General features: G+C 45.2%; 1 protein-coding gene across 2 annotated transcripts in view; it reads right to left on the reverse strand.

The window, feature by feature from the left end:
• Nucleotides 1-2,619: 2,619 nt before the first annotated feature.
• The window catches only part of qkib (QKI, KH domain containing, RNA binding b), a 60,391-nt gene continuing 42,093 nt past the window's right edge, over nucleotides 2,620-20,917 (reverse strand). The window contains exons 5-7 of one of the 2 annotated variants that reach the window (XM_084077119.1): nucleotides 12,240-12,327; nucleotides 11,113-11,421; nucleotides 2,620-7,187 (exon numbers count right to left, since the gene is read on the reverse strand). In XM_084077119.1, coding sequence (XP_083933245.1) covers nucleotides 7,108-7,187; nucleotides 11,113-11,421; nucleotides 12,240-12,327 — 477 coding nt within the window. In that variant the 3' untranslated portion in view covers nucleotides 2,620-7,107. Of the gene's footprint in view, nucleotides 7,188-9,848; nucleotides 11,422-12,239; nucleotides 12,328-20,917 lie in introns of those variants that run through there. The other variant, XM_084077118.1, reaches the window with a different exon arrangement.

Genomic DNA, 20,917 nt, shown 5'->3' on the forward strand with positions numbered 1-20,917 from the left:
TAATGGAATGTACGCCTTATAATTAATCACTTTGTAACTGAGGGAGTATACAAATTAACTAAATGGACACTTATGGGTCCATTTTGGTTACATTTGTGCAAAAAAACATACGTATGTCTTCTTTATATTCTACTGCAAAATGTGTAACTGTAAGCCTGTGATGTCAAACACGCTGTTTTGCGTCATTGGGAGTACATTCCATAATGCTGTGAAAATATGACAAATAAAACCTACGCCATAAATATAAGTTCTCCCATTGTTCCACATCAGATTTAGGTCCAAAATGGGTGAAGTTTCCCTTTAACCATACGAACAGCATACCTATGATGGCGATTATAGGTTAACGTTGGGAGAAAATGGTCAAACTTTTAGCAAAAAATGCTGTGAAAATAGTCAAATGTTCGGCGAAAACAGGCCAACATTCAGCAAAAATAGGCGAACACCGCTTGGCATGCAACACGTTTTGAGCATGGGAGATTGGCTATTTCAGCTTTTTGACATACAACATAGTACACAGGGATTAAAAGCGGTTAAATGAACACTGAGGATTTTACAGTGCGTGTCTGTACAGCAGATAGGACAACATGGCTTTAAGATCCTCTGCGGCGCAGACACACATACGTACGCACGCACGCACGCACGCACGCACGCACGCACGCACGCACACACACACACACACACACACACACACACACACACACACACACACACACACACACACACACACACACACACACACACTTTACCTTTATCCTGAATGTGCACCACAACTGCTCTGGGATCAGGGGGCCACCCTGCTGGGTGCCATGTCGGGCAGAAACCTCTTATCTCCATATTTTTGTGTTTTTTTCGTACATTAACACCCTACTTGATTATACTACAGTGTCACACAAAAGCGTTTTGAGCTTGTAGATCTGCTCCTTTTGCTGTTTTTGAATTTGAATGCTGAAAAGTAACAGTTTTGGACATGTGAGGTTTCCACCCGACAGAGACGATATACATCCCTGGTTCTCAAACTTTTACATTTCAAGGACCCCCAGTTTGAAAAGACCCCCATCATTTAGAGAGTGTGCAAATGGACCCTTACTGGACCCATTTGGTTCCATTGGCACACTCTCGGAGTTACAGACCAGTAAGGGTCCATTTGGTTCCGAGCTATCAATCATTTAGCTGTGGACCACCCTGGAACCCCCTCAGGGACCCCTGGGGGGTCAGCTTTGTTGCCGTGGCGACGGTAAGAGAAGGTCAGCTGGGACGACACGCTGGTCTCTTGATCGATGATTAGGTTCATCATGAACCCGGTCTTCATCTGTGTGTGTGTGTGTGTGTGTGTGTGTGTGTGTGTGCGTGTGCGTGTGCGTGTGTGCGTGTGCGTGTGCGGGTGTGTGTGTGTGTGTGTGTGTGTGCGAACAGCAGGGATCAGGACCTTATTGCTTTGTAAGGAATCAGTGCATGGTCTTCCCACAGCAGGTTGGACTGGGATGGACTGGGATGGTCAGGAATGGACTGGGATAGATTGGGTTGGCTGGGTGGATTGGGGAGCAGTGGCTGGACATAGACTGGTATAGACTGGGTTGGGCTGGATTGGACTGGCTCACAGGACATTGGTGTAAGATATTTGAATGGACTATGTGTGTGTGTGTGTGTGTGTGTGTGTGTGTGTGTGTGTGTGTGTGTGTGTGTGTGTGTGTGTGTGTGTGTGTGTGCACACACACGCGTGTGCGTGTTTGTGAAGGTTCATTATTCTGTTGCTTATTGAACCACAGAAGAAGAGAAGAATGGCCAGCAGGAAATAGATGGATTGCCAGCAGGAAGTGGATGGCTGGAGGGTCGTCATTGGGTGACAGGAGGAGGAGGAGTTGAAAGGTCAGGAGGAGGAGTTGAAAGGTCAGGAGGAGGTCAGGTGTTAGTGGCCGGTGGCGGCTTGGTAAGGTTAGGAAACGAGGAAACGAGGAAACCAAAAGGAGAGAAATGAAAAGAGAAAAAGGAAAAGAAGATAAAGAGATTAGTTTTGTGATGACATCATGGCATTCATTCAAAGCTAGACAGATACCCAATCAGCCAATCACAGCTCTGCCCCGCCCTACCCTGCCCCACCCACCCAATAACCCTCACCTGAATTGAAACCTGAGACGAGGTGATTGGTTATCAAACTTTTTTAATTGCAAGGACCCCCACAACTCTGAGAGTGTACAGATGGAACCAAATGGACCCGCATCTACACACTCTCAGGGTTACCGACCAGTAAGGGTTCATTTAGAACCCCCTCAAGGAATCCTGAGGGTCCCTGCTGGACCCACTTTGAGACCCACTGGGTTAGAAGCAGTCAGGTTAATAATGATTGAAGAGTTGTAATGAGAACCAGAATGGAGTGACCCATCACTTAAAGGGAAATGTTGTAGGTTTATGAGGTGAAACGTTTATGTTCAAACATATGCGAAATGTCCCTTTAAAAGGCAGTTAGCAGCTCAAAGCAGCATGAAGGAGAAGCTAGTGAGTTGTTACTGAAGCAGGAATGAGTTTAGAGGAGGTAAAGAGAACCGTAATGAATAATAATAATAACAATAATAATACTTTAGGGTCCAAACAGCATTGGTTGATTTTTTTTTTTTACTCAATAGAAGTTTTATTGCCTTTTGAAAGAATCATCTCTATGTACAACAAACATGTAAATCTTTTGCTGTAACAATCATAACAAAGCAACTAACATGTATACTTCTAGTTCTGCTACTAGCCATGGGGCTGGTTGGACGCTGTGAGCATGCTAAAGCTAACGCCCTCAGCCTAAACAACAGACTACACACAGTAACACAGGACACCTCATATAAAATGCATTTTCTTTTTGCATATAAACACTGGAAACTGGTCCTGTCATGTCGTATAGAAAGCCCTAACATAATATTCAAAAATAGAGGAGATTTTTCTAAAGCTGCTATAACTGCATATTGGTCTTTCCTACAAACAGCGCCCGCTACGTCCTTTTTGCTATTTCTTTGCAAAATACAAGTAAATTCTGACATTTCATAATACATTCCTGCTTTTATATATTTTTTTCATATATATATTTATATATATATTTCAAGAAGCCACAAGTAAATACTATTTTCTTTGCAACAACACAAATAAAAAATAAAAATAAGCTTACAGTAAAACATAAAAAAAACATGTCGTCAAGTGGAATAGATTTTCTTCTTCTCATAAAACAAGTGGTTCTCAACCATTTCTGGAGCAGGGTCAGATGGGTGGGCCGCGTGCATTTTCAGAGCATGTTCTAACGATAATCAAATTGATTGCACTCCAGCTTGGATCAATGGAACCAGCATTAAGTCCCCATTTCTCTGTATCACAATGAAAAGTCATTTTTCAAACTTGTAAAGAAAGTTTTATTTATTTATCAAAGCAGCACTATGTAACTTTCCTCTTCTACCCGGATTTTAAAAAGTTATATAGTGAGGCAAAATCTTAAGTGTTTTGCTAATTATCTGGGGACCCAACTTACAACATGCTCACAGCCCACCAAGTGGGTCCGGCCCCACAGGTTGAGAACCGCTGTCATTTAAAATGCATTCACACAACACTGTCCTCCTCCGCGGAGGGTCAAAGGTCACTGTGGTCCAGTTAAAGACTGCAGCTTAATATAATAATACATTTATTCATTTCATTTCATCATCTGAGGTTTGTTGTTTGTAAGTTTTCACTTCTTTTTTTAACATGTCTGCCCTCCTGGCCGCGGCAGAGGAGATGAACTATGCTTGTTTTTTAGCGCTCAGTGCAAAATAAGATTTGTGCCGTAGACTCTCTCTCTCTCTCTCTCTCTCTCTCTCTTCAGATGAGGCTAAATCCAACAGAGGTGAAGAACAGAGATGGTATGGCTTCTCTACCAGACTGACCGGACGACTTTTCAAACATCTTTCAGTATGTTACTTCGTATAACATCACATGTTTTTTTGGAATGGGGGGAGAGGTTCATGTGTTTCTTTAAAGTCATACTGTGTAACTTTCATTTTTGTACCTCTGGTAGCTGCGTGGTCATTGTGGTGTTACGGACTATGGTTGGTTTAGAATTGCGATTCCCATAAGTTTTATTGTGAAAAATATGCCAGTGAAAAATGATATAACACTTGTTTATTTGAAAAGGTTACACAGTATGACGTTTTTTTTTAAAGTCCAGTTTGAAGTCAACAGGATGTCGTCCAGTGTTTAAAACCACATTTACACTGTAAATGTGGTTTTAGTAGTTTGACTAACGTTCTGAATAAATTCAGACGCATCTTAAACACAACATATTTTGTGTAATTTAACAACCAATGTAAAATGTTCAAATAGCATTATTAAGAAATTGAGCTGATGAACAATAGAGTTATTAGGCCTACTACTAAAAAAGACGTTGTTTATGCGTGATTGACCTTCAAAGTAAAATCTTCAGTCCAGTGAAGCTGATAGAGAAGCCATGGTTTCAATGTTCTGACCCTGTCTTATATCTCTCTGGCTCCAGTCCAACCTGACTGGTCCTGAAACACAGGTTTGAAATTTGGACCTGAAAGCTGCCCTTCGGCTGGTCGGATATAACACACCCCCTAAACACCTGGCATTAACACTTGACACACCCCCTCTACACCTGCCATTAACACTGACCAATATCAATGAGATATCATCTACACTTGGCCCTCACTTGGATCAATACGAATAATAAATAAGGTGTTAGATTCTATGGCCCTCATTTATCGATGTAACGTGAGATTTGATCGGCAGCTACACTGATCAAATTGACGGCAGATTGAATAATGATAATAATAAGCTGCCTCTGGGCGACTGATTTTCCCCAGCCCACTTTTCTTTCACACACTCGTTCCGATAAATGAGGGCCGACGTGTTTCAGATCTTTCTGAACCTTTTCTGAGCAACAGGAGGTGTGTTGTTTCTGTGTGTTCCAGCTCTGTCAGGATGTGTTACTGCCAGAGATGAAGGGGGATCACTGCTCCGGTCAGCCCTTTGGGTCAGTTCTGTTATAGCTGGTGTTACAGCTGGCACTCAGGACAGTTGATGTTGATGAATTGAATACATAGGACCACAATGGAAACAAGTCCCCAGGACTTTTATGTGTTTATCCTTTTAGCCTTAATGCCTGACTGTACCACGTGCTGTTTTTATTAACAAAGTATTCAATCAATCCATCAACAAAAAAAAACATCCTGTCAAACTGATTGACCGTTCCTGACCGCTGGACGGCTGCTCTCAGGCCCTTTTTGTGCAATTTCATCAGATTTGTGATTTTTTAAAATATATATATATCATTAATTTTTGTCAGTGTTACCTATCCATTACTTAGTCTTCTGTTCATTACGTATTAAGGTTTTACCTCTTAGTAATTTAAGCCACTCGTATAAATAGTCATTTCTTAAAGAAATGTAATATTATATCTGTTTTTCTGATTGACTTTAATGGTTTTTAGAGGAGTTTTGGGACAACTTGAGGTGAGGAGGAATCTGTCCTTCCTGATGGCTGTGAGTACTATTGAGACTATAGAGTCACATTGACAACATTTAACGGAGACAAATAATAAAAAAAAGAAATAATACATCCACAAAGCTTTTAAAAAGGCGTGGAATAAAGTTTTCATTCCCGAACCTTCGCAAATTACGATTGTGAAGTTAACATTTTAACAATTGGATCGGTTGTCTATTGCACCTTTAAGAATATGGAATAATAGTATGCTGTGTTTTCCATCGTGCTAATGGCTCCATGAACCATAGCAGCAGCAACATTGAGTTTTCATCATCCAATATTATTATTATTACTGAGATACAAGACTGGCGACCCATCAAGTCAGGTTGAATGTTTTTGAGAGAATAAAGGAAGGCTCTTTGATTTTGTTCAGACTGCAGGGCAAATCCGATTTGTTCCTCAAATACAATCTGTAGGACTGCCTTACTCTGCCCAGATTGTTATTTCGTCTCTGTCGGGTGGAAACCTCATATGTCCCAAACTGTTACTTTTCAGGATTCAAATTCAAAAATAGCAAGAGTAGCAGATCAACAGGATCAAAACGCGTCACTTTGCGCCGTGCTTCGAGCTTGTGGATGTGCTACTTTTTATGCTTTTGTGTGACGCTATAGTATGTGATCAAGTAGGGGGTTCATTTACAAACAATTCTTAAAAAGTTCAGAGAAGACGATAAACCCGTGGCTCAAGGGGTTCAGGGGTGTGAGTGTCAGCAGGAAGAACAGAATACCCTCTTCATCCTCACCTCTTGACAACAACGACTATGTTTATCACACAGATCTCTCTTTCTCTCTCGCTTTGACTCAACTGTGTGGGAGTCAACTTGTCTGTTCTGCTTCCAGAAAGAATACTGGAGTCTGTTGTGGTGAATGGTCTGTTTGTCTGTCGGTCTGTCTGTCTGTCTGTCTGTCTGTCTGTCTGTCTGTCTGAACCGCATATTTCATCTAACAACAAAATCCAGTTTGATAGGAATCGAATAAGAACAGGCTAAACTTCCCACTTGTGAGTTTGTCCTTCATGGTTTCAAAAAACTAAAAAAACTAAAACAAAAAGAAAATGGAAAAAATCAACATGGCTGATTTCTCAAAATGTCTGCAAACAAATAAATACGTCTGGACAAAACATTGAAGCTGACATCATCGTCCGAGGGGACTTGAAGGCGTAAAGAGGAACAGGAGAAAAGTCCCCTTCTTGTTTATCAGTGGTGGGGGTGGGGCAAAAAACAAAACTAAAACAAGAACCAATTAGGTCTTCTTAAAGGGCCAGCTCACTATTCATCATCAACATCACGGCAGAGCCATAAAGTCCTCAGAATAGCGGAGTGGAATCGAGCAGGATCTGTTTGTGTGTTTGTGTTTTTGAGCTAAACGGCGAAAGCATTGTTACTCTGTTGTGGTCATTGAGACAGGTAGACCTTCCGATGTGTGAAGAAACAACCACAGTGAAAAGGCAAACACAGGTTTCACAGAGCAGGCTTCCCCCAAAACCAGATTTTTTTGGACCAAATCCATCTCTGTTCCTTTCAATTCCAGTGGGAACCAAGGAAGACTTGGTGTAAAAAAAAACTGCTTTTGGGGGAACCTCAGAAAACAGAGAGTGGCCAAACTAACCTCGGTCTGCGGTCAGCATCCTTTGGTAAGGATGGACCCGCAACTCATGTCTTCGAACTTTAGTGGCCACTGCACCTGCAATCACCACAATGTTACCAAATACACCAGAGGCAGGTAGGACAGGTAGGTGGGTAGGTAGGAGGGGTGGGTGGGCAGGTAGGTAGGTAGGTAGGTAGGTAGGTAGGTAGGTAGGTGCATAGGTAAGGTAGGTATACGGTAAATGCATAGGTAAGGTATAGGTGTACTGTCGGTAGGTAAGTGCATAGGTAAGGTAGGAAGGCATAGGCGCGTAGGTAAGTATATCCTGTCTGACATCATCACACAACATTCTCCATAACAGTCATAACTACAGTACACAAAAACAAAACAAAGAAAAAACACATCTACACACAAAAATTATTCCAAAACAAGAAAATCAATCATTAGAAAATACGTGTTAAGGCACAAAATCATTATACTCATTATAATCAGTTTATCATAACAAGGATAAATTCCTTAGTAGCATGATGTAGGAATGAAATCTGTCTCATCACATGATCACAGACGTTTTACATGTCGAAGCTTTACTAGTCACATAAAGGGCGATTCATGCTCAGTTGCCGATTGTCGCACACCGAAAATAGCCGATCTATAAGCTCACAACGCGGCGCGCTGTGAGCTTATAGATCGCTATTTTCGGTTGCGCGACATCCACATGCAACCGAGTATAACCAAGTATAAGTGCATCGTTGCCCAGTTGTTAAATATAATACTGCTGTCTCTCCGTACAACCATACTAGTGTACTGTACTGTTACTGTACTGTACTATACATGTACTACTGTGCTGTCCATGTACTATACTGTAACATGTACATGTGCAACCACAGTGCTATAAGTTACATGATTAGTAAAGCAACACAGTGTTTCCACTCAAACAGTTGGTACCATTTTGTTTTTAGAAGTTTATGTGTGTTAATGTGTGTGTTGAACACTGTGTAAAGATACAGTGTGTGTGTGTGTGTGTGTGTGTGTGTGTGTGTGTGTGTGTGTGTGTGTGTGTGTGTGTGTGCCCATGTGTGTGTGTGTGTGTGTGTGTGTGTGTGTGTGTGTGTGTGTGTGTGTGTGTGTGTGTGTGTGTGTGTGTGTGTGTGTGTGTGTGTGTGTGTGTGTGTGCGTGCGTGTGCGTGAGCGTGTGCGTGCGTGTTAACACTGGGATCGACGCGGGGTCAGTTAGGCTCCGTCGAACCCGGTTAGCCTTTGATGGGGAAAGCCATACCTACAAATAGGATAGAGGACCAGTTAGTGTAACGACACGTCCGTCTGTCTGTCTGTCTGTCTGTCAGTCAGTCAGTCTGCCTGTCTTGTATATCTGTCATCAGGGTGTGATGTAATTGTCTCAGGCTGCAAGGTGTGGCCTTTGTGCAGGTGAAGTGACATTTCCCTGAGGCAAGTGTGACGTTTGTAGTAGCGGGTGGCATTATTATTATGCCCTTCATGGTGTCAATTGTTTTAGGCTTGGGCAGGGCTTCCCGAATGGAAGGGCATCCTGAATGGAAGGGCATCCCAAATGGAAGGGCTTCCCCAATGGAAGCCAAATAGAAGTGCTTCCCGAATGGAGGGGTTCCCGAATGGAAGGGCATCTCCAATGGAAGGGCTTCCGGAATGGAAGGGCATCCTGAATGGAAGGGCTTCCAGAATGGATGGCATTCCCAATGGAAGGGCTTTCTGAATGGAAGGGCTTCCCGAATGGAAGGGCTTCCCGAATGGAGGGGCTTCTCGAATGGAAGGGCTTCTCGAATGGAAGGGCTTCTTGAATGGAGGGGCCGTATCGTCCGTGAGGACAAAAGTGTTTTCTACTCGATGCGGCTCCGCTCTGGGTTCTGAACATAGCATACAGTGTATACAGTGCAGGAACTGTGATTTGACCATGGATCTCAGCTGTTTGATCTCAGCTGCTTTGACATCTTTTGTCTTTGGTGATTTTGCCATTCTTGCCGATAGACACAGTGGACAAAGTGAGTGCTATCTCTCTCCCTGAATGAATTGTCATCTCGTTGTGTAGTCCCTCAAAGAGCGATTATAGAGGTGTGTACCTCCTAACCTCCTCACACAATCTTTATTCCAAGCTGTCCATGGTACGAGTGCATTGAGTGTCACACACAGCGTTCGTCTAAGTTAGAAAATCTTGGAGTTGCAAGCGCTGCCGAACTGAATGTACTTACTGCCGAAGTTTTAATGGCCTTGTTGACGTGCTGAAGATCAATATAAAAGTTATTGTTGGAGTATGCTACTGAACCACTGAACCACACCTTGCAGCTTATCAGTAAAATCTGTCTTCATGTTGTCTTGATTTGTCCGGTGAGTCCGGTGGTCAAGGCAATGTTTCTACTGAGGGTCCTGAGTGGTATTTTTTATGAATACAGTCATGTCCCCCCCCCCTCCCCGGCCCCCCACTCCCTTCACCACCAAACACACCACAGGCCAGAAGCTCAAAGTGATCCAAATTTTTGGTGACGATGGAACCCCAACGTTCCCTTCAGCGTTCCTCGTGTTAACACATCCAACACACCTATGGCAACTCTGAGTCCCGGTATGGGTCTCACGCACGCACGCACGCACGCACGCACGCACGCACGCACGCACGCACGCACGCACGCACGCACGCACTCACACACACACACACACACACACACACACACACACACACACACACACACACACACACACACACACACACACAGCTACCCAGGGTGCGAGTAGCAGCCATGTTGTCCTGCGTATCTTAACCACCTAAGCCCTATATAATTATACCTTATAGATCTGCCATATTCTGTTTTTGCCAAATCTGTGTTTCTGCCGAATCCTCACCCATTGTTGTTAAATGTTCATCCATATTTTTCCGAATGTCCATAATTTCTTTTTGCTGAATGTTGACATATGTATTTTTGCCCGATGTTCATCCATATATTGGCCGAATGTTGGCCTACTATGACGAGGCCAGAACAGGGATGCTAGGGTTCATGTGGTTAAGAAACGGCAGAGAGAGAGCGAGAGCGAGAGCGAGAGAGAAAGAGAGAGAGAGCGAGAGAGAGAGAGCGAGAGAGAGAGAGAGAGAGAGAGAGAGAGTTGGACAGAACAGAGGGAGAGAAGAAACCTTAGACTTGTTTGACAGAGTCCCCCAGGGCTCAATACTAGGCCCCCCTCCTGTTTTCGCGATGCACTAGCGATGCACTTCTCCAACAAAAATATCCACGGATAATAGCTAACATACTAGCTAACATCTGCGGAAAACAGGTGTGCTGTTTTCCACGGATGTTAGCCTCAGAAGGGACGCTAGGTTTCAGAATAGGGTTCAGAATAGGGATGCTAGGGTTCAGAATAGGGATGCTAGGGTTCAGAATAGGGATGGGTTCAAGTGGATAAAGGGAAAATATTTCCTCAAAAGATCAAAGTGTCATTATGGATGGAAGATAAAAAAGAGCTAGCAGGTCACCATTCTCTCTCCTCTCTCTCTCTCTCTCTCTTGCTCTCTCCTCTCTCTCTCTCTCGTTCGACCTGGCCGAACATCTCCGGGTAAAGCGCGGTCCATACTCCTTCCGATGTCTGAACCTTTCTTCGGAAATGGGGAGGGGATATAACTACAAATCGATGTCATTCCGAACTTCAGGGATGGGCGGTCTCAGAACGTTTTCCTTGGAACCTCCGTGCACCTCCTCCAGATGTCCTGACTCTCCCGACTATAGCTCGGAAAGCCTGCCGGAATCCCCGACATCGGAAGGAGTATGTATTGCACTCAAGAAAAAGGGGGGGGGGGGAAGTCAGATGAGTGTGTGGGGGCAAGGCGTGGGGAGTGGGGGCGGTGCTTCACCCTGAGCGCTCGTTTTTATTATTATGTTTTCCTATTAGGAGGCGTGCCTGAGGAGCAGCGTGGGGGTGGGGTTCCACTGGTGGTGGTGGTGGGGGGCGGCGGTGGGCGGGCACTCGCAGGGGCAGGGGGCGTGGTGCTGGGGGGCATGCTTACCTAGCACCCCGCTGGAGTCCATGGGACCGTACTCCAGGATGGAGGCGGGGGCCAGCGCGTACGGGTAGTCGTAGGGCGACGCGGCGTAGATGAGGCCGGCCTCGGGCCCCTGCTGGATCTGGAGGGTCCCGGGCCCCCCCGGGTGGCCGGGCATCACCGTCTGGATCTGGCGGATCAGTGGCATAAGGGCGGGGCCAGCCTGGGCCTGGGGCGCGCGCAAGGAGGGAGGCAGGACGGAGGGGGCGGGACCCGTGATGATGCGTTGCGGGACCTGGCCCGCCGTGGCGGCGAGGGAGAAGGCGAGGGCGGCTGGAGGGGAGGAGGGGAGAGAGGAGGGGACGGGTGTTGGGGGGGATGGGGGGGAGAGGAGGGGTGGGTGGGGAGGGGGAGGAAAGAAAGACAGAAAAGGGGAGAAGGGAGAAGAGAAATATAAAAAGTTAACACTTAGCTGTTTCAGTTCAAAGGTTAGCACACACACAGTTGTGTTTGTATCTAGGACCTCAATGGAACCAAGTCCACTAGGACTTTTTTGTGTAAATCCTTTTAGACCAAGTGTGTGACTGTACTCGGGCAGTTTGCATTTTTTTTTTTTCCAATATATTTTTTATCCCACGATTTTGTAACCCATTTTTTCACCCAATGCCAATTTCCTAAGCTGTAATCCTGGGCGCTACTCTCCCTCTGCCAGCCTGGGGAGAGCCCCGAACTGAGTTCATGCTTCGTTCAATGCATGAGGCGTGAGCAGGCCGCTCCTTATCACCTGACAGGGGGGGAGTTTCCCCGGTAGGATGTAGCGCGTGGAAGGAACACGTTATTCCAACCAGTTCCTTTCCCCTCCATCAGGCGTCCCGGCTGACCAGGGGGAGTATTTTTTTGTGAGGGAACCTACCCTAGGGGACACGGGGAAAATATGCAAACTCCACACAGAAAGGCCCTTTCGCCAACCCCACCTAGGGTATGGGCACTGATGACGCGGAGGAGAGAACATGCCCCCAGCGCCCACAGCGTCCCCGGTGGAATCAAACCCAGGACCTTCTAGCTGTGAGGCGACAGCGCTACCGACTGCGCCACCGTGCCCCGTCTGTTTGCATTTCTGTCTAATAAAATATTCAGTCAATAAATCTTACGGGACTTGATGTTAGCATCGCGGTATGTTCCGTTGAGGATCGCTAGCTCCATCAACTGCATCTTCTTTAGACTGTCCTCTCCCTCTGCCTGCAACGCACACGCACACGTGCACACACACACACACACACACACACACACACACACACACACACACACACACACACACACACACACACACACACACACACACACACACACACACACACACACACACACACACACACACACACACACACACACTTTAGCTCACATGTAGTCTGAATGATCATTATCCACAATGTTTCAAAGTTCTTTTATTTCATTAATCAATATCTCAATCACTGAATGTAGCTTTTCAATTGTTAGCTGCTTGGGGGCTGCAACATTTTAAAGGTGCAATACACAATGTTCAGCCTATAGATCAGGGGTTGTCGACCCCTTTCAAAGTGTGTGTACCTCAATCAGTTCAATAAGGGACACGTCTTTTAGTTTCCAAATAAAGGAGGATTCCTTACAGTTGGCAGGCCTAAGTGCAAGCGTTGTTAAATGATGGCATTTAGCTAAATGTGTGTGTTGCTCTTCCCTGTGTCTAACACACACACCTTATTTGAGGTGACTTTGTCTTTTTTCCCCTTCTTTTTACCAGACAGACAGACAGACAGATCGACAGTCAGGAAGACAGGCAGGCAGGCAGACAGACAGAATCTGTGCGCCTGGGTTGATGTTTATTACTATGTATAAAAGTAGTGTGTGTGTGTGTGTGTGTACGTGTGTGTGTGTACGTGTGTGTGTGTGTGTGTGTGTGTGTGTGTGTGTGTGTGTGTGTGTGTGTGTGTGTGTGTGTGTGTGTGTGTGTGTGTGTGTGTGTGTGTGTGCGCGTGCGTGCGTGCGTGCGTGCGTGCGCGTGTGTGCGTGTGTGTGTTGTGTGTGTACTTTAATAGTTTTAATGCAGCAGACAGACATAAATCAAATCGTATTTAATCAGCTAATGGACCTAGCACACACGCACGTTCACACACGCACACGCTCGCGTGCATGTGCGCACGCACACACACACACACACACACACACACACACACACACACACACACACACACACACACACACACACACATACAGGGGAGAACTCGTCTAGCAACAGACAGAGAGCAGGAGAGATGGAGAGACAGGCTGAAAGAAAGCGAGAGAGGAGAAGGAAGGGGTGTGTGTGTGTGTGTGTGTGTGTGTGTGTGTGTGTGTGTGTGTGTGTGTGTGTGTCTCACATTACATCAAAGTCAACATAACATTTAATTTGATATTGCGATCCATTCTATTCTTCAGAACAGATTTAATTAGAGGCTCCTTCCCTCCCAATCCATCTCTTCCACTGGAGCTATCTCTCTTTCATCCATCCCTCCATCTCTTCTTCGTACAACCACATAAAAGCCTACCGCCCCTATTCCGTTAAAAAATAGCCGATCTACAAGTGTTGTGAGCATTTAGATCGGCAATTTCTTCCCCCTTTATTCACTCAGGGTATGCTGAGATCTGACATGTGTTTTTCAGCCACGCCCTTCTTCATAGTCACACAGTCAGACACATTATTACAAATGGTCTCTGTCGGGTTTAAACCTCATACATACAGTATGAGGTTTCCACCCGAAACTGTTACTTTTCAGGATTCAAATTCAAAAGCATCAAAAGTAGCAGATCTACAAGCTCGAAACGCGTCGCGACGCGTTTCGAGCTTGTAGATCTGCTACTTTTGAGTGACGCTGCAGCATGATCAAATGGGGCGTTAATTTACGAAAAAAACTAAAAGCGGTTGTATTTGGTCTCTCTGCTCTTCTATTGAGACATTCAGATCCTGTGTCTAGGTTAGACACGATGTTTGGTACGATCCTGTTTCTGGTTTTGACAACGGACTTTGACCTGAAGGTCAAACTTCTATTTCTCCCTCTGAGCACGCAGGCAGGCTCTATTAGCTCAATGGTAAAACAATAAATAAACAATTCAGCTCTTGTGCAGGAGACCTGGGTTTAAAACCGGGGTAGAACAGGAAAGTCACATAGCTCCTTATCCAGGGCTCAGTCAAAGATTGACTGTTGCGACTCCCCCTCCTCGCTGGTCTGCCTGCATGCTCTCTCTCAGACCCCTACAACTGATCTGGAATGCTGCAGAATGCTGCTCGACAACCTCCCTTAAGACGCATCTGTGTGTCATTTTAAGATTTATTTGGCTATTCAAAAATAGCTTGTAGATATGCAATTTTTTGAAAAATCGTGAAAATGTGTGCAAATCTTTTAATATATATATTTAACATTTTTAACTCCAATTTTGGCTTTTGGGGGTTTTCCCTGGAAAAATACATATCATTCTGGGGGTCCTTGACATGAAAAAGTTGGAGCACCACTGATATAGCAACATACTGTTAGGATTTAGAAATCATTTTTAGATATGTATTTCGCCGCGGATGATGAGCTATGAGCTCGTAGATCTGCTATTTTTGAATAGCCAAAGAAATCTTAAAATCACAAAGAGATGCGTTCCCGGATTGAATAGGTTAATGTCCTCAAGTCTCCCCTCTTCCATGCATTCGCTGGCTTCCATTTGCTGCCTGCATCCAGTACAAAACAGTGGCGATGACCTACAAGAAGACAATCAAGGGCATGACCTTCAGGATTTGATCCACCAATCGACGCCAAACTTTTTATTTAAGCTTTGGCACGGCTTACTGAGCCCGAGTAAGTTCTTAAGAGGATAAAATGATTCAACACAACCTCTGGGTTCTAAATGGTAGACCCCACCCACTCCCCTAGCAGTCTGCCTAGCAACACCGCGCCTCGCTTCATGCGAGCTACAAGAGCCGCTGAAGTGTTGTTGTGTATAGTGCTGCAACGGCGGTTTTACCACCTGGATATTTACTTGTTTTCTTCATCACCCTCTGACGTGCTTTGGCAAATCTGACGCTGTTGTGTTCATGGTCCTTCGTAGAGGGATTATAGAGGCGTTTGTACCTCCTAAACTCCTCAGTCCACCTCTGTACAAAATCTGTCCATTGTTCGCCGATTCTGATTGTGATTCTGATTCTGAATCAAGTTTTGGGCAGAAGGTGGAAACAACATAAAAGAAATGACACGTACCACGTCAAAAGTTCACCACGTTGATTGATGATCAATGAGTAGGCTCAGAATCAGAATATATAATATATATATAGCAAAAATATATATATTTAAAGCTGTAAAAAGTTTCATCGTGATACTGATAAATAGAGTAAACTTCATGTATCCGTTAGTTCCATTGATCCAAGCCAGAAACACAATCAATTGATTGATCATAACAGGCTCTGACTCACTTTACACGGCGGAGATCGGCAAGTGGGCCCTGATCCAGAAGAGGTTGAGAACCACCACTGGGCTTGTGGATGTATTCAACTAGTTGGGACGTCTTGGACGTGCAGGAACTGCAGAACAGAACGCTGGCAATAGTATGATTATCCAGCCTGATCGCCAGAGAATTAGTATACATTGCACGGATTTGTGCACGTCATTCCGTGCATAGTCGCCTAGAAACCCCCAAATTCCGTGCATATGTACGGGGAGTCCCACGGTGGGCGTAACCAGTCGCAACCCGGAAAAACCAGGAAGTAGAGCAGTCCCCACAACAAAATTTACGATTCTGTGCCTATCGGTACGTAACTCAAACGGCGCTGAGTAGGCTCAAGGGAATGTCGCAATGTTCAGGACGGCAACTCGCTCGCTTTAGCTCGCTCGGTGGTCCTTCACACGGCGACAATTCCCTTGAGACTGCGCGCCTCCGAAATGGTTTAGTCACAATGGGGGAGATGCGAGGCGGCTATGCACGGAATTTGTGGTTTTCCAGTTGTCTATGCACGGATTTTGAGAAACGTTGAAAAACGTTCAATGAGAACGTTTCCTCTGGCGATCGGGTTGGATTATCAGACTGAAGCTGCGTGGAGCTTCAGTCTGACATTGGCTGCAGTGTAGTCGATTACAAGGGGGAGGGGATTAGAATTTCCCTAAACCAATCACAAGAGATCCACGGATCCGCCTAAATCTGATGCTGCATAGCTTGTTTTAGCAGATATTCGCTGATAGGCTTGTCGTTAGACCCACCCCCACCTCCAACTCTCATTGGACGGTACTTTTTGTACCGAATACATCCTAGGTTCACATTACAACACCAGGCCAAGAGGCAGTCCACTCAGAGAGTGGGCGGGGTCTATGGTTTGGAACCAGGCTACGCTGGCAAGGCACCACCAACTTGTTCTCATTGACCTGCCGAAGCCAAACAAAGTTTGTGTCTGGTTGGAGTATACTGCAGCCTTGAGATCAGCCAACACAGGACCTCTGTCCCTCCCGTCCCTACGACACCCTGGTCATCACAAACCAGCCTAGACCAGGGGTCTTCCACAGGGTGTCCGGGACGCCTAGGGAGTCCTCAGAGTTACTACAGGGGGGTCCGCCAAATCTTTGTGTGGTGGCGAACGTTAGCCAAAAATAGTAGATCTACAAGCTCACAATGCCTCGCTCTACATATTTTATACAAGATGTAGTGGGGGGTCCCTGCTTCATCTCCCTCTCAGCTAGGGGGTCCTGAAACCCCCCCCCCCCCCTGCCCTAGACTCTTCTGACTGTGGAATGACCTTTGACCCCGCCCCCCCCCCCCCCTCAGTCAGGACTGCAGACTCACTCAACATTTTCTACAACAGTCTGAAAACGCACCTCTTCAGACTAGAGGTCTTCACGGGTCAAATATAAATACCCGAACCCAAATGGACCCGTGAAAATTTTACCCGGAACCGAATGGACCCGGCCTATGGTCCAATATGAAGGACTGATACCCGAATGGACCCGCGGAAAAAAAAAACGTAACCGAATGGACCCGGCCTATGGTCCAATATGAAGGACCGATACCCGGATGGACCCGCGAAAAAAATACCCGAAACCGAATGGACCCGGGCCATTATTAGAAATTGAGAACCGGACCCGAACAGCACCGAGAGCTGTCGGAAACCGACCCGTATAGAACCGTGACATACAAGAGCCGAACCCGTACATAACCCGAGCCTCCGAAAAACCCGAATGCAAAATAGTTTGCCAACGTCATTAGTACAAGTTGTCCAGCGTTAAATAAGATTTGTTTCATACTTTCTTAAACTAAATGTTAACGTAGCCTCCGTGGTTGTGATGTATAATCCCAGTCAATGCTCATTGGACAGCTATACAAAAATAAATCCACGTTCTAGATGTTTGTAATCCTTCTTCATTGCCAACTATAATCCACGTAAATGTCTAATGTTAAACCACATTTAATGTTGTTTAACATTATAATTGGCTTTGGAGTTTCCATTGTGCTTTGCAGAGTATACCGGTAACAACATGCTATGATATTAACTCGACTATTTTACTATTTTAACCATTAACCAAAGCGTTACGTTAATCGACAATATTTGATATAACTGGTGTATATAAATTAGTGGGTAAAATATGTCCAAGGATTGGTCGGTGATGTCATATCAGATCGCCGAAGAATCCTTGCTATTTTTAAAACAACATGGCATAGCGTCCGTCGCTACTTCCTTGTTGCATAGTGACGTCACTGTCGAATCCTTGGTATCTTTGTCCTAGACTTTCAACGTGTGTGTCGATGATCAGCGCCGTTAATATTGCGCTGTAGTCTTTGCTCGTGGTTGTGAAACACTAAACAGGATTATTATTTCATGTCAACATTCAAGTACAACTATCAGAAGATGTAACTCAGGTAAAGTAATGCGCCACTCTGCAAGTTTAACTAAAGTTTTCCACCTGTCCAAAGTTATTTACAGACAGAGCCTTCGGTCAAGATCAAGACGATCATCAAGGCTAATACAGACATATGTTTTAATCATCCTATCCTTGTTAATATATCACCATTTAGGTCAATGATATAACATTATGTAGTGATATGATAATATAAATAGCAGCCAGTCATTGACTGCGTCACTGCCAGTCTGTCTTCTTCTGAGCGACCTCCCTCCCTCCACTCGGGTATTAATGGAACCGTCCATCTCACAGTCTGAGCCCCGAGACCCACCGCTCGCCGGGTCCACTCGGGTATTAGTGGAACCGTGCATTTCACAGTCTGAGCCCCGAGAAACCCGCTCGCCGGGTCAACTCGGGTATTAGTGGAACCGTGCATTTCACAGTCTGAGAACCGAGACCCGAGACGGACTGTACCGGCTCCGACCCGGACCCGGAGTCACTTATTGGGAATGGACCCGTGACCGAACGAGACCCGAGACGGACTGTACCGGCTCCGACCCGGACCCGGAGTCACTTCTTGTGAATGGACCCGTGACCGAGCCGGGTACGGGTCGGATCCCGGGTATTTCGGGTTACATGCCTAACCCGACGACCTCTACTTCAGACTCCCCAGGACTTTTTTGTGTTATCCTTTTAGCCTTAATATTATGACTGTAACACGTGCTGTTTACATTCAATCAATCAATATCTACCTTTAAACAGGCGTGCCGCGTGAGCTTGTAGATCTGCAATGTGCATTGAGAATAGGTGGTTAAATAAAATAATCAGTGGTCAAGGACTCGGACATCGGCCGGGCTGTATTTGTGTGTATCACTGCTTGTTGTACATTCAGATAGATGCTAGTCATGTTCACCAGATGTACCGTATGTTGTTTAATTGTTCGTATGCTATGTTTGTTATTTCCTTCTGAAACTATGTGTCTGAAACAGGAACATGCCGGCTGACTTCAGCAAATAAAATGCACTCCTAATCGAAAACGGCTGAAAGAGAGAGCACACACACACACACACACACACACACACACACACACACACACACACACACACACACACACACACACACGGGTACACACAAGTATTGCTATCCATGTGGGAATGTCAAAAGCAATTTTTATTTAATAATGCAATTTATTTGGGGGGGGGGCATCGATCATTCTAAACACGACCCTCACTCTAACCACTGACCCTAAACCAGTGTTTACCAAATGGTGGGACGGGACCCATTTTGGGGTCGAGGCCCCAAAAATGTAACATTATTTCAAAAGATATTCCCGGGGAGACATCACATTTCTCTTTTGGGACTCCAGCTAAAACGTTTGGGAACCATTGTCCTAAAACAACTCAACTCAAACAACTCAAGTGCCTAATCCAACAATCCTCAATGTCAATCTTTTACTAATCCTAGCTCTAAAAATCTTTCTTGCCATGAAAATGACCATTTTCCTCATGGGGACCAGAAAATATCCCCATAAGTCACATTTCTAGTTATCTTACTTATCCTTGAGAAGACACGTGGATAGTACAAAACCAAAGTTTCTAAAGTAAAACCTTTTAGTGCATATTTCTTCCATATAGTGTCTCAGCTTCTATAATCATTGCTGTCAGCCAGGTGGAAACCTTGTACGTCCAAAACGGTTTCTTTTCAGGAAATGGGAAAAAGAACCTGGCTGTGATCCAATGTAGTTATTACTTAATCACAAGCTCTTGTTAATACTTTTGATTGGTTCAATATCCTTCTATTAGAACCCATGGCAAGGGCCATGGAGTGCCACTCAGCGTGGTGCCAGCTCTCACAGCACACCAGTAATCCAACCGGCTCCACACTTGGTACAAATATTGTCAGTACTCTGGCTAGGACCTAAGCTGCTTTAAACCAGTGGTTCTCAAACTTTGTCATGTCAAAGACCCCTAAATTGACACTTATTAGCCGGCGGACCCCCATTTGAAAAGATATGCCAAGGACCCCCATAAAAGAAGATTTTTACAGCTCTTGCAGTGATTCTCAACCATTTTAATTTCAAGGACCCCCAGTATGACATGCATTAAGCTACGGACCCCCATTTAATGGCATTTCTATCTCTGGGACCCCGATTTATATTGTAATATCAATGTTAATTTAACTGTGTACAAATGGAACCAACTGGACCCCTTAGGGTTTGTCTGTAACTCTCTGAGTTACAGACCCATAAGGGTCCATTTGGTTCCTAACTATCTATCATTTAGCCGGGGACCCCCTGGAACTCCATCAAGGACCGCTGGGGCTCTCCGGACCCCACTTTGAGAACCAATGCTTTAAACACCTTCAATGTACTTACACGTTGTAGGCCTACAATTTGTATGAAACTTCATTATTGCGGCACATTTTTCCCCGTTAGGCCCACCTTACTGCTCACGTGTGACTACTGCACATGCATGATTTACTGTAACCAACAGCTGAGCCCAACGCCTTCTCCAATGCCAACTTGTGGGACCTCACAAAACAGGAAACAATAGACACCCAAATCAGGAGGAGGAAATGGAACTGGATAGGCCACACACGTAGAAGACAAAATAGTATAATGATAACAAAACCTGCTCTGACATGGAACCTGCAAGGCAGGAGGAAGAGAAGAAGGCCTAGAGCAACCTGGAGAAGGACCACAGAACAGGAGGGGCTGTCATGGCAACAACTGGCTCAGAGGGCACAAGACCGGAGAGGAGTTTCACCAATGGCCTATGTTCCTCAGGGAATTTAAAGGCCTAAGTAAGTAAGTAAGTAACAGCTGAGTTACTGCGCAATTGTGCGCATGCATGCAGATCAAGACGCTGTTCAAGGAACAACAAACAACAAAGCACGGACAGGACGTCACTTTGAAATCAATCACACTTTTGGCTCTACGGTCACTCAGCGTCGGC

This window comes from Gymnoscopelus microlampas (genome assembly GCF_963454915.1).
Source record: "Gymnoscopelus microlampas genome assembly, chromosome: 13".
NCBI lineage: Eukaryota > Metazoa > Chordata > Actinopteri > Myctophiformes > Myctophidae > Gymnoscopelus > Gymnoscopelus microlampas.